Source organism: Lissotriton vulgaris, chromosome 4_1 (assembly GCF_964263255.1).
Source record: "Lissotriton vulgaris chromosome 4_1, aLisVul1.2, whole genome shotgun sequence".
NCBI classification, from domain to species: Eukaryota; Metazoa; Chordata; class Amphibia; order Caudata; family Salamandridae; genus Lissotriton; species Lissotriton vulgaris.
The window spans coordinates 1,496,507,626-1,496,522,060 of record NC_141691.1 but is presented as its reverse complement, the minus strand read 5'-3'; the positions used below and the strand labels follow the sequence as shown (position 1 = coordinate 1,496,522,060).

Genomic DNA, 14,435 nt, shown 5'->3' with positions numbered 1-14,435 from the left:
AGGGCAGGTGTTAGCTTTTGGAGATATTCGCGCTTAGCGCGAATATTTCCAAAAGTTGGTAATAGGAGATAGCGATGTTAGAGACGGTTTTCAGTCGCTAACATCTTGGCACGCCCACTTTGCATGTCATCAGTGATAAATATCACTGACATGCAAAGTGGGGCCCAAGATGGTCGCTATCTCCTACTAGCTGTCGCTAACTGGTGTTAGCGACAGCTAGGTAATAGGGAGATAATTTTATCTCCGCTTTCTTGGCTTTTAAAGCCAAAAAAGCGGAGATAAACCCCCTTGATAATATGCCCCTACATTCTCAGTCTGGACTAAAGGTGTCTTGGAAACACCACCTGTTTCATTGTCTATCAAACCTAGCTCTGTCTCTTAGTAATCAGATTAACCAATGAGCAGGTGTAGGTTATTTTTGTCAAAAAGTGGATAACGTTATCGAGTCTCACACTCAAATATACACATACACACACTCACGCGCGCACGCTTCCCACCTAATGCAGCTTTCCCTGAAGTAGTGTTTATATTTCAATAATTTCCCTCTGTTCCCGTCTTAGCAGTGTCAATAGTTCTATATCAGTCCAGATACGGAGAAATGTTTTCAGCCAGATAAATGAAAAAGCCTAGGAAAGCTCGAGATGATGTAATTTACCTGGAAGAGACAATCACAGTGAAAAGGAGAACACAACCTCCGAACATGAACCCGTTTTAAACAAAAGTCACATACTTTGGACAAACTGTAAGTGTGTCCACACCAGTCCACAAAAGGTAAAACCACCATGTAACAATGAAAATGTAAAATTTGAAAAATATATTATGCAGCATGTTATATCTGCAAGTTATCACGCTCTGGAGAAGCAAAGGGGAGATGCAGGCTGGTCATGAAAAGCACAATACGTGCATATATGACTAGAACACACACAAGAATGCAAAATCTATAAACATTGTTGCAGGGAAATGCCTATTTTTGCATATTCACCCCCACATTTTTGGACTGATGCTGCTGGTTTTTTTGACTCTGGGAGTGCACTGAGGCCTTCTAACCAGATCTCAGTGCCAGTGCTCTAAACCTATACAAAAGATATGTTGAATTGGATACACTCAATTTGCAACTTCTGACTTACTTATAAGTCGCTAGTATATGGTACCCAGGGCATATAAGGAAGAGTGTTAACACAGGGCTGAAGCACTTTTTGTGCCAGCCTGCATGTGGCAAGGACCCCAGCCTGCCACTGCAGACTGAAAGGGCAGTATTTACACTGCTAGTTGCGCTTTGCCATTGGCAAAGCCCCCACTTCCCTTATTATTATATGGAACTCTCCACTAAGGAAGGCCTATGGAACGCTATGGCAGGGAGTTATATATAATTTATTAGGACATATAGTTTGTATATGTCTTTACAACAATACTTCCAATTGGCATCCCAGCTTGGCTAACCCCTGAATGGGAATACCCAAGTGGATCAAGTAAGGTATCAAATTGATCATCTAAACAACAAAACCTTTATAGAGGGCCCAAGGGATGTTTACAGACCAGACTAGGTTATATCCCTCAAAACATTACATATACAACATCCAAACCTAGGGGTCTACAAGAGGGTATAGGAGAACCTCTTAATGAATGGTCTTGATGTTTATGTTAATACATCAAGATAAAGCAAGGCTAACTAGTTATAACATTGGGCATGGAATTTCCAAAAAGTGGCCACCAAATGATTGTAGAAGGAACTCATTTAAGATTGCCATCAAAGTCTTGTGATGATCAATATTCTCACTTGGTTATCCTTTAGGGTCATGTGTCTCTAGATCATTGAGAAATCGATCGTACCCTTTGTCAGAATGTGATTCCGACCCAAAATCACTTAAGGACCATGTGATTCTGATCTAATGAGATCAAGTGCAGTGCAAAAAACTATATAAAGTGTTGAGTTAAAATAGGATAGAGAGCCGCAGGAATTTATTTATTGAAAGAGGCCTCTTCCTGTTTAAAACCAAGAACAGTGCAACAATATATATGCCTTGCAGTTTAACCAAATACCTGCATGGGGGCCAACATGTTTCAGCCTACACGGGAGAAGGACCCTAGGCTTTCTTCAGGGCCTCTGTTCTAACTTATATATGCTACTGCGTGTAATGTATAATATGCAAAAAAAAATAATAATAATGCAAATATGTGAAATTGTTAAATAACAAAAAAGGATATAATTTTCCTTCATCTGTTAGTACTCCGCCGTATCACCTGGTGTTTCAAACATTTATAACAACAAACACACGATGGACACATAATTAGAGTTATCCATGTCCCAAAACACATATCCAAACATATTCAAAAAGGACTGTGTCTACTCACCCATTGTGCCCGGGGAACAGACCTCACCTCTCCTGGACCTGGCTCAGGAACTGTGAGACCCCGCTCTGTGAAAGCAAGACATACTGGGCTTAAATGTGGCAGAGAGAGCAAGCCTGTCCTGTTCTGTCCTGAACCTATAATAAACCCAGACAATTATTGTCTTGCCTTCTGGAGTTAAACTCACTCCCCTCATCCTATCAATAAAAAACCTCCATCCACTCAGGCCCTCAGGCATCCCTCTGGCTAGGGTGTACTTCAAACAACGGTAATTTTTGTTTCTGTAAAAATGTCCCGGGAAAGCAAGAATCTTTCCTTACCAAAAAACTGTTCATGATGTGATACAAACAGAAATCCTGCAGGGCTAATTAGTCTAGCAAATCCAAAAACAGGTCAGGGAAACGAGGACACTGCCTACCTGTCTGTCGTTGCCTCTGGCTGGTACCGAGTCAGGGGGAGCCAACGAGCGAGACAGGAAAGGCTCTTTTCAAACTCGAATGATTGGACAACTGTCCAATCATCAGGGCGTAGGAATATATGACGCCAGGTTTCGTTTATAACTAGACCAAACGTCCACTCTCACTATAGCTACGTAATCGTCTATTTGGAAAAAGCTTACTTGTGCAAGTGAATGGTGTGTTCTTTGTAACTTCACACTTTAAGGAATAGGTGGTGAGGTATTATCAGCGCATAGCCTATGCAGCAATGAATCTATAGATAATTATTTCGAAAAGGCATCAAGGGAACCAAGGACAGCTACCACCCACCGCTGTCAAGGGACAGCAAATTACAAAGTAATTGTTGTCACAATAGCAAAATTTGTGGAGTTCCCTGAGCACAAAAAATATATATACACGTATCTGTAAGATTTACAGAAAATGTCTATTCAAACAATGATTGTCCATATCTGTGTAACCAAGTTGTGAAAAAGTCCTTATTTTATTTTCTCAATCCGGATGATCACGAAGACTTGTAAATACAGCAATGCAGTCTTGGTATAGTATACAAGAGCCAAAACGCCAAAACGCCAACACGTGTTTCGTCAAGGGGCATCACCCAATGACTTCCTCAGGGCATAAAACTGTAATCACTTGTAGTAGAAAAATATCCAGGATGATATCTAGGATTTTTGTAAGACAATTCACCTTCAAATGAACTTGCAAGAATATTGCTGACTAGTATCTTCAACAGTGTAATCTTCTCGCCTGCGAGCAATAGGCAATATTGGCCTACAATTCTGGAACCATCAAGTGTGTCTCCGGTTCCCGTGCTAAAGCGTAATCCCGATCCTCATGTTAGCACGCCGTACTAACATGAGGATCGGGATTACGCTTTAGCACGGGAACCGGAGACACACTTGATGGTTCCAGAATTGTAGGCCAATATTGCCTATTGCTCGCAGGCGAGAAGATTACACTGTTGAAGATACTAGTCTGCAATATTCTTGCAAGTTCATTTGAAGGTGAATTGTCTTACAAAAGTCCTAGATATCATCCTGGATATTTTTCTACTACAAGTGATTACAGTTTTATGCCCTGAGGAAGTCATTGGGTGATGCCCCTTGTATTGTATTGTATTGGCATTTCTATAGCGCACTACTTACCCGTAGGGTCCCAAGGCGCTTCGACCGCTGCGAAACCCTTCCTGGCTTCCCTGAGAGATGGTCCCTTAATGGGTATCTCCAGGGTGAGACCAGGCATCCCCGGCGGTCTGGTGGGGCCGTTAGTGAAGATGAGGCAAGCTAATGCCCAGAGTTGCCGAGTGTGATCGCTGATCAGAGTGGGCACCGAGGCGAGAGAATTATCGAGTCCGCTGACCCTGGTCCAGAAACCTGCCGCGCCGGGAATCGAACCCTGGTCCCGGGCCGTCCTCTGCTCTCGGGTCTGCCGCCTCTAACCAGTGAGCCACACTACTTCACTTGACGAAACACGTGTTGGCGTTTTGGTGTTTTGGCTGTTGTATACTATACCAAGACTGCATTGCTGTATTTACAAGTCTTCGTGATCATCCGGATTGAGAAAATAAAATAAGGACTTTTTCACAACTTGGTTACACAGATATGGACAATCATTGTTTGAATAGACATTTTCTGTAAATCTTACAGATACGTGTATATATATTTTTTGTGCTCAGGGAACTCCACAAATTTTTCTTTGTAACTTCATACGTGAACCTTCCTCTACAAACGAACAACAGGTAGCGTATTATCGCGAGAGTAGACTAAGAACTACCAAGTGACGTCATGTTTGTAGTCACGAGTAGTTCATGAAGTGCGTGTCTATAATTGAGGAGACCGTCCCATGCTCCCAAAAATCCTCTTAGCATTGTGCCCCTAAAGAAACAGCATGCGGGGTTCAAGAGTGCAAATATCCGGCTTGTCATTTAGCAAACAGCGGCTGAAAAGCGAGTGCGTGATCTCGTATAGAAACGAGCAACAGATAGCGTATTATTGCAAGAATCGATTAAGAACTACCAAGTGACGTCATGTTTGTAGTCACGAGTAGTTCATGAGGTGCGTGTCTATAATTGAGGAGACCGTCCCATGATCTCAAAAATTCTCTTAGCATTATGCCCCTAAAGAAACAGCATACGGGATTCAAGAGTGCAAATACCTGGTTGCCATTTAGCAGTCAGCGGCTGAACAGCGAGTGCGTGATCTCGTGAGAGTGGCAGAATGACAGAAACTCCCAAATTACAACATCCGTTTACCTTTCGTAGTTCTATACATGGTGCTACTGGGACTGCCCGAGAAATCAGACAAAGTTGGAAACTGTACTGATCAGCAGATAAATATTGTAATAAAAGCTTCCCCAGATTAGCTCAAGATACATTTAAGGTGCACTATGACCAAAGGGGGCAACCAATTGTACAGGGAGTGTTGGGGACCTCTTGTTAATGTCTCACTATCAAAAATCATTAATACAGATCATCTAGAATAAACCCCAGGAGTTATGAAGTTACCTATTGAAGGCTAAACCAGGGTATTTCGTCATTAAGCCCCTGACTGTCTGTATGCAATTTATATACCCATCTCTGTTCTTTTTTGAACAGGAATTTGGATATGTCACTTATATGAGAGTAAATGAACGTTTTTTTCAAGAACCGTCCACGTGAAATCTGATTCTCCATGGTTATGTTGTATAAAGTGTTTTGTCAGTTTAGAGACATTCTTTTTACAACGAAAAGTGCTTTTATGTTCAAGCATTGATGTACGGACCTTTCTGGTCATCATCCCAATGTATCGCTCATTGCATTGACATGTCAATTGGTAAATCAAATGAGAGCTACTGCAATTAGTGAATTGCCTTAGTTCCCAAGGTCTATTCATGCCAATATCAATACTGGTCGTTTTTGATGTCTGTGAACACATTGAGCATCCACTGCAAGGGTGGTGTCCAGTCACCGCTGGTAAATCCCACAACGTACCAATGGTTCTCCTTGGTAACTCTTTAGGACGAGTGTGTACTAACTGGTCTCGCAAATTGTGTGAACGCTTAAAAGCGAATAAAGGATACTCGATTTTGTCATTGCTACAATTAAGTATACTCCAATGTCGTCTAATTATTTTCTGAATTTTATTTGACTTGGCGTTGAATGTGCTGACAAACGTCAGTCGATCCAATGGAGGTTTTTGAGTCGGAAGCTCGAAAAGTGCATCGCGACTCTAAACTGACAAAACACTTTATACAACATCACCATGGAGAATCAGATTTCACGTGGACGGTTCTTGAAAAAACGTTCATTCCCTCTCATATAAGTGACGTATCCAAAGTCTGGTTTAAAAAAGAACAGAAATGGGTATATAAATTGCATACAGACAGTCAGGGGCTAAATGACGAAATACCCTGGTTTAGCCTTCAATAGGTAACTTCATAACTCCTGGGGTTTTTTCTAGATGATCTGTATTAATGATTTTTGATAGTGAGACATTAACAAGAGGTCCCCAACACTCCCTGTACAAATTGTTGTTCCCTTTGGTCCTACTGCACCTTAAATGTATCTTGAGCTAATCTGGGGAAGCTTTTATAACAATATTTATCTGCTGATCAGTACAGTTTCCAACTTCGTCTTATTTCTCGAGCAGTCCCAGTAGCACCATGTATAGAACTACGAAAGTTAAACGGATGTTGTAATTTGGTAGTTTCTATCATTCTGCCACTCTCGCGAGATCACGCACTCGCTGTTCAGCCGCTGTTTGCTAAATGACAAGCCGGATATTTGCACTCTTGAACCCCGCATGCTGTTTCTTTAGGGGCACAATGCTAAGAGGATTTTTGGGATCATGGGACGGTCTCCTCAATTATAGACACGCACTTCATGAACTACTCATGACTACAAACATGACGTCACTTGGTAGTTCTTAGTCTACTCTCGCAATAATACGCTACCTGTTGTTCGTTTCTAGACGAAGGTTTGCGTATGAAGTTACAAAGAACACACCATTCACTTGAACAAGTAAGCGTTTTCCAAATAGACGATTACGTAGCTATAGTGAGAGTGGAGATTTGGTCTACTTATAAATGAAACCTGGCATCATATATACCTACGCCCTGATGATTGGACAGTTGTCCAATCATTCGAGTTTGAAAAGAGCCTTTCCTGTCTCGCTCGTTGCCTCCCCCTGACTCGGTACCGGCCAGAGGCAACGACGGACAGGTAGGCAGTGTCTCCCTTTCACTGACCTGTTTTTGGATTTGCTAGGCTAATTAGATCTGCAGGATTTCTGTTTGTATCACATCATGAACAGTTTTTTGGTAAGGAAAGATTCTTGCTTTCCCGGGACATTTTTACAGAAACAAAAATTACCGTTGTTGGAAGTACACCCTAGCCAGAGGGATGGCTGAGGGCCTGAGTGGTTGAAGGTTTTTTATTGATAGGATAAGGGGAGTGAGTTTAACTCCAGAAGGCAAGACAATAATTGTCTGAGTTTATTATATGTTCAGGACAGAGCAGGACAGGCTTGTTCTCTCTGCCACATTTAAGCCCAGTATGTCTTGCTTTCACAGAGCGGGGTCTCACAGTTCCTGAGCCAGGTCCAGGAGAGGTGAGGTCGGTTCCCCAGGCACACTGGGTGAGTAGACACAGTCCTTTTTGAATATGTTTGGATATGTGTTTTGGGACATGGATAACTCTAATTATGTGTCCATCGTGTGTTTGTTGTTATAGATGTTTAAAACATCAGGTGATACGGCGGAGTACTAACAGATGAAGGAAAATGATATCCTTTTTTGTTATTTCACAATTTCACATATTTGCATTATTAAATTTTTTTTGTTGTTGCATATTATACATTACTCGCAGTAGCATATATAAGTTAGAACAGAGGCCCTGAAGAAAGCCTAGGGTCCTTCTCCCGTGTAGGCTGAAACATGTTGGCCCCCATGCAGGTATTTGGTTAAACTTCAAGGGATATATATTGTTGCACTGTTCTTGGTTTTAAACAGGAAGAGGCCTCTTCCAATAAATAAATTCCTGCGGCTCTCTATCCTATTTTAACTCACCACTTTATATAGTTTTTTGCACTGCACTTGATCCCATTAGATCAGAATCACATGGTCCTTAAGTGATTGTGGGTCGGAATCCCATTCTGACAAAGGGTACGATCGATGTCTCAATGATCTAGAGACACATGACCCTAAAGGATAACCAAGTGATAATATTGATCATCACAAGAGTTTGATGGGAATCCTAAATGAGTTCCTTCTACAATCATTTGGTGGCCGCTTTTTGGAAATTCCATGCCCAATGTTATAACTAGTTAGCCTTGCTTTATCTTGATGTATTAACATAAACATCAAGACCATTCATTAAGAGGTTCTCCTATACCCTCTTGTAGACCCCTAGGTTTGGATGTTGTACATCAAATTGATCATGTCATTAATCCCCACCTCATGCCCGGGTTGAATTTAAAATCACTTTTTAAAAAAGCAGCCAAGTTGTCATTCTGTACTCTAGTTAGTCTAGTGATCTCACAAAGGTCCTAGCAAACAGACAGATATCTGATCACCTGGGCAGATGTGAGAACAACTCCCCAGCCCAGGAACAAAGGCAGTTGCCACAGAGCGGGTTGTTACCTCCTTTCCCAGGATTAGCCCAAAAGATGAGCTTCGAAGAGGAAGCTGCCTGTGAAGGGCTGAATGAAACAATACCCTTGAGCAGGATGTCTTTTTTCTTAAGACAATTAGGAGCCAGAGAGGGAAAACCCACCTCATACAATCTCTCTGTGTGTGGGTAGCCCACCAGTATCCTCCCGTCCAGGGTGGGCTGCCATGTTCCTGATGACCAGTGAAGGGTTTGTGCCATTTTGAACGGGACAAGAATGGGGCACTCTGGGATAGCTAGATGCCACACATTGCAGGAAACATATCACAAGGTAGGAGGCGAACCAGTAGCCTGTTGGCTAGTGACCACATGGTACCCCTTGGGGCTCTTTCCTGGGATAAATGTGGCTCCACTGACGCCCAAGAAGGACTGCCCTGCTGCCCTTAACATGTATAAAGAAAGGCTGCACCGCAGAGAGGACTGCACCAGCTGCACTTTTGGGCTAGTGAGATTTGGATTGAGCCTGCGTCTCCTGGCATAGGAAAAAGATGGTTCCCAACTTTCAAACATAGAGGTGACTCTGATGATCAATCAGCTGATCTCCTGGCCATACCGACAGGTTTGCAGCCACCGCAGATGTTTTGCCGCTACCAGTCGCTGGGTGCACAAAAGGACAAATCTGAAAAAGCCAAAAATGGCACCCATGTCTGCTGGAGTATGGAGTGCTATTAAAGACCATGTTTGTTGTACTCAAGTGACACTATCCCAAACTAAGGATTTCGCCCCAACCGTGGTGCAAGCAGACCAGTAGCGCAGCATTGGTTGGCCTGCTACTGTAAAGTAGAAGAGTTCTAGGCACCACGATCTCTGTGGCAAAAGTCGCTCCAGGTCACCCATGGACCCTGGGACTCCCACAAAGACATCCCTGTCAACTGCACCTCACACAGGGCGTACTTTGAGCATTCTTTGCTTGGATCCTCTTCATCAAGACCACTCCATTGATTCTTTGCAGTCGTCCTGTTAAGTTTGGAACTTGCCTTAAAAATCCTTTGGTTGGCAGGTAACTGTCCAAAGTATCAGCTCGCCCCCCTAAACATTTTCCCTGCCAGATTTGGTTGCCCAACCCAGGCTGGAGTACCCACACTCTTTTAAACTTCTGAAATGTTTACATATTTTTTTCACCAATGCTTGTTTGCATCTGCACTGATAAAAGCTTCTAATGTCTTTATCTTCGAAACCCTCATGTGGCTTTTAATCATCAAGGTCTCTAAAAATTCATAAAAATATGCTCTATATTTATGAATTGGTTCAGTGTCTCTTTATTGGTGTGTAATATATGTATTCTGTTGTTTAGTGCTGTTAAGCTTTCACCGCAGGGCGAATTCCGCTGCGGAGCGCATTTGGAAGCGGCGGGTGCGGGGCTAGGGGGTGGGCGTGGCGCTCCCGTACTTATGACGGCTCCACGCCGTCATGAGTCACGGGCGGCGTGTGCTCATGACGGCGTGAAGCCGTCATGACCCCGCCCACTCACTAATTTGCCTGCACGGGGGGGAATTAGTGCTGCATGGGCAGAGCAGCAGTTGCATAACGGTTCTACGCCGTCGTGAGCACACGCTGCCCATGGCTCATGACAGCATGGAGCCGTCATGAGCACGGGAAGGGTTAAATGCTTTACACTAAGTTTGATATCCAAGCCTTACTGCTCACATTCACAGCTACACAGGATTTAGAAAAGTTTAAGTACATGAAACAGAATGGACCCAGGATGTTATTTGCAAGTGTACTCAATTTTAAGGCCCCACAGCCATAATATATAGTACATCCAAATCCTCACAATTGTTATGTAAAGATCTATTTGGGAATTTCCAGACAAGGTTGTGATTCATCCGCAACAAGCATTTGCAGAGACACACCAGGGCTTGAAAGATTTACAAGTTCTACAGTTTTAACTGACTTGGGTGTGTCTCCCACACTAGCTCTGGGGATCTTTTTGATCTTTTCTGACATTGGTTTGACAAGAACGTATCAATTGCTCATCTACTGACTTCTCACACAGGTAAACCGACACTCTAGCCTGCCTCCGTACAAAGTCACTGTCATGTTTGGGTATGTCATGTTTTTGGGTGTGTAAGGTACATTGTATGAAGTCCTCCTAAACCCTAGTCCTCCTAAATGGCGATGATATGTTGCTGCACCACTACAATCTGTATAGAGGGTTCAAAAGTGTGGAGCTATAAGGGCGCAATAGGCACTAGACAAGTCACTGTAGTGATTAATAGGAAATCCAACAATGGCCATTACTACTACGAAGCAATCTTTTCACACAGCTGCAGTAATCTGAATCTGTCTGGTATCGAGCACCTAAAATGTTCATATTGGTGAAAAAAGGTTTGGAACAAGTACTTCTTACAAGCTACCACCCAGCCAGTTGAACCAAACCCAAGTGCAGTTTTGAAGATTACAGCACAGTGAAATCAGCATAGTGCTACTACTACTTTCTTTTGAAGTGCCATGGAGCGCAAGTGTGCTCCGGCGATTGTGCTGTCACCCAGCGGCGACTCCTCCGCAATGACGGAAGAACTTCGACCGACTGGCTCAGAGCCAGCAGCTGAACAATAAAATTATATTTTACTATTGTTTAATTTTTCGGCTGGCTCTCAGAAAATAAAATAAAAATGGGAGGGGGAGGAGAAATGCTGTGGACTTCTAAGTGCGCATGTCTGTTGCACATTCAAGTTTCTCTAATCCGGCTGTATTCTACAGCCGGATTAGAGAAAGGCACAGACTTCCTGTGCCTGAGTGGAGCATAAAACCAGCCCATTTAGGCCAATCCCCACACTGCTCTCCCGATAGGATAGCAGATTCAGTATTGGATGGGGAGATGGTAGTCCCAGCAACTGCCATTAGCAGCAGAATGGAGGAGCCCTGAAGCGTGAGGCGATCGCAGGAACAGTTAAGATTTTTTACTTTTTTTTATTCAACCCCCCTCACCCTCCCTGTCCGACACTCCTGCTGTCCTGCCGCCCTGCCACTCCATTGCGGCAGTATCCACAACTGCTGTTGCCTCCATTTCAAGAACAGCAGTTTGACGCATCATAGGAGTCTTTAAATCATCTCACAATGGCAGAGACAGGCCTGGTTTTAACAATTAAGCAGCATGAGAATGCTGTTTATCTGGAAATGCTACTTGTCTGCCTGTGTCCATAGAACAATGACCTGGAGTAGAACTACCTCAACTATGCATGTCATTTGTGATATGCATTTCATGATTAAAACTATCAAGGTGTTTCCCTACTTGCTTTTACATCAGGATGATGCACAATCATTGCTTTGATTTTCAAGGCATTTATTATCATTTTAATTCATAGGACCTTCACCACTACTTTACTAAAGAGTTTCCTAGCTTATCACATTATATATGTTATAGATAACATATGTAATTATGGCCTATGCCAATAAAGAGAACTAAAACATAGCATGCTGTTTTCTAACTGGAGGTAGCCAAATCTACTAAATATTTGTTGGCGGTAATGACTAGGCATCAGTTAAATCTTATAAAATAGGATGAAAGTCATAGAGGCTCAGATTCACAGAGTAAGGCTCAGTGCCTCTTCTATCGTTAACGAGTGTGGTAAACAAACATAAGAACAGAATGACAAAGAACACTAAACGGAGTGGTAAATATAATGTTTTCAGTACCAAGAAGATTACAGAATCTGATGTCACCATCCCATCACTCAGGACTCACCCTTCTGATCTATACAGACACCCCCAAGCTCCACTGCCACCACCTCCTTTGGAGTTAGATCCGCAGCTGTGAATTCAACCGTAGTAGATGCTCCAGCTGCAATAGCTCAGCCCAACAACCACCCAGTGGCGTAGCTAGATCTACTGCTACCCGGAGAGGACCCTAAGCTTGCCGCCCCGTGCAGGTAAGAGTGTGGATGGGCTTGGTGGCTGATGGACGACTTGTTCTCGGAGGTTGGGGATGGTGGTCGTGGACAGAGATGACGTGCTCACCTCTGCCACCCCCAAAAACAGTGCTATCCAGGGTGGACCCCTGTACCCCTATAGCTACAACCACCTATCCATGCAAGACCTCTCTACTTCTCTCAAGCACTGCAAGCTGGCTTTCTTGCAATCTACAGCTTGTAAAGGAGGGTGCTTAGAAACTAGAGAGGTAGGATTAATGGTGGTGTTTTCAGAATCACTCAGGCAGTGCAAACAACATAGGGGCCAAACTGCCAATGCATGGACAGACATATGCACACTCAAAAAAGCACGAGCAAAGCAGTTGCTGCCATGGAGCATCAATCATCACAAATGGCATGAGCATCTCCAACAAACCAGCAATCCATTGAAACGTTATCTGCAGTACAATCACAACCATCTGAAGTACCCAATGGTAACCTCCCAGTGTCCTGGCTTAAATTCCTAAAGACCCTCTATACACGCCTAACACACCGCACGGTTATTTATACTTCTGCAACATTGTTGGTATTTGAAAGCAGTCCTGTTTAGAAGTAATTCACACACCAGTCAATCATATTTTTCCTTTTATTATATAAATAACAAATGTTAAGTATTTTGATTTATCCTTAGCGGGTTTACTATCGGATTATAGGCAAATAGGCCACAATATGGCTACCATAGGGAAAGAGCCTAAGATATTTTTAAAATGTGTATTTTTACTCAAGACATTTATTGATTTGAGCAAGAAATCTGTATTAATATTTATTAAGGTACCTCTTATTTTGACTTTTGAAAATACATGTCTATGTTATGTGTTATGTAGTACCACACATATACATTATTTAGTGGTGTTGTCTTATGCTCAGCATGTTCCTCTTATGTCTACAGTGCATATAACTGTTCTATGGCCAAGAAGAGGAAACCTCATGAGCAGGGCCCTGGAGCTCCAGTAAACAAGAGAAAGTCCCTTCTAATGAAGCCTCGCCACTACAGCCCAAGCACAGAATGTGAGGAGGACAGCGGGGAGAAGGCCGGGCGAGAAGACAGCAGCAGGATTGAAAAAGAGATCTCCTCTGACACAGGTGCAGAGAACATCATATGAAGTGAATATGGTTGTGTTAGGTATCATAACAGCTAGGAGGGATACCTGTGAACAAAAGACTGACAGTTTGCTTGTAGGTACTTTATACAAAATTCCAACATACATTGCACCAAGTTTATCACCTGTAGATACCCTGAACCCGCAGAGAACCCATACATGTCTGAAACCCCCATGCTCTGGGGGCAAAAAGAAACAAAGCTGGTGGTCTAACCTTCACCTGGATATGTTCCTGCATGAGAGAGGCTGAAAGGGAATTACAATGTTTTTTTGAACAAGTGCTACAATTTGACAAATGTCATGTTCAGCTCGATACCCCAGCCAGCCACTCAAGACCAGAGAGGTATGCTAACCACTTAAAAAAACCTTAGGATGAGTACATACTAAAATGTACAGTTTGATAGATTTGCACAAGCTCAGTAGTGATACCTGCAACAAAAATACAGGTGCCTTAAACCAGTATTTCGCTTGCAGTTGCACTCCAAATTTCCAAAATACACTGCACCCAGATTATTGTCTTTGGGCACCCAGAATCCACAGAAAAGCCATGCATGTCTGTTACCTCCACACTCAGGATTCCCAGGGGAGGGAATTTAATGGTCAAGCATAGGTGGGGGATTAGTTTGTGCGCAAGGTAACCTCGAGAGATACACCATTTTGGGGAAAAATTGTAAGAAATCTGACAAATGTAATTTTCAGTTTGATCTCCTGCCAGCCAATCAGAGTGAGAGGGGTCTGACATCCGGTGATGGAGACCTTAGACTATGTTGATGTTAAAATGAAATGTTTGTGGTATATTTCTATCTAGGTCAGGTGTGACACTTGTAACCAAAAGATAGGTAGTCTAAACTGGCATTTCACTTGAAATTGCTTTCCAAATTTCCAAAATGTACTGCATGCGGAGGAGCGTCGTCCCACTGCTTTCTTGCAGTGTGAGAAGGAGAAACATTAAATGGTAATAACTGAAAGTTAT

General features: G+C 42.9%; 1 protein-coding gene across 1 annotated transcript in view; it reads left to right on the top strand.

Annotated features, from left to right (window-relative positions):
• Positions 1 to 14,435, top strand: part of ST18 (ST18 C2H2C-type zinc finger transcription factor) — a 428,044-nt gene that overhangs the window by 245,892 nt on the left and 167,717 nt on the right. Inside the window, exon 5 of the mRNA XM_086917999.1 lies at positions 13,252 to 13,445. Coding sequence (XP_086774125.1) covers positions 13,252 to 13,445 — 194 coding nt within the window. The remainder of the gene's footprint in view (positions 1 to 13,251; positions 13,446 to 14,435) is intronic.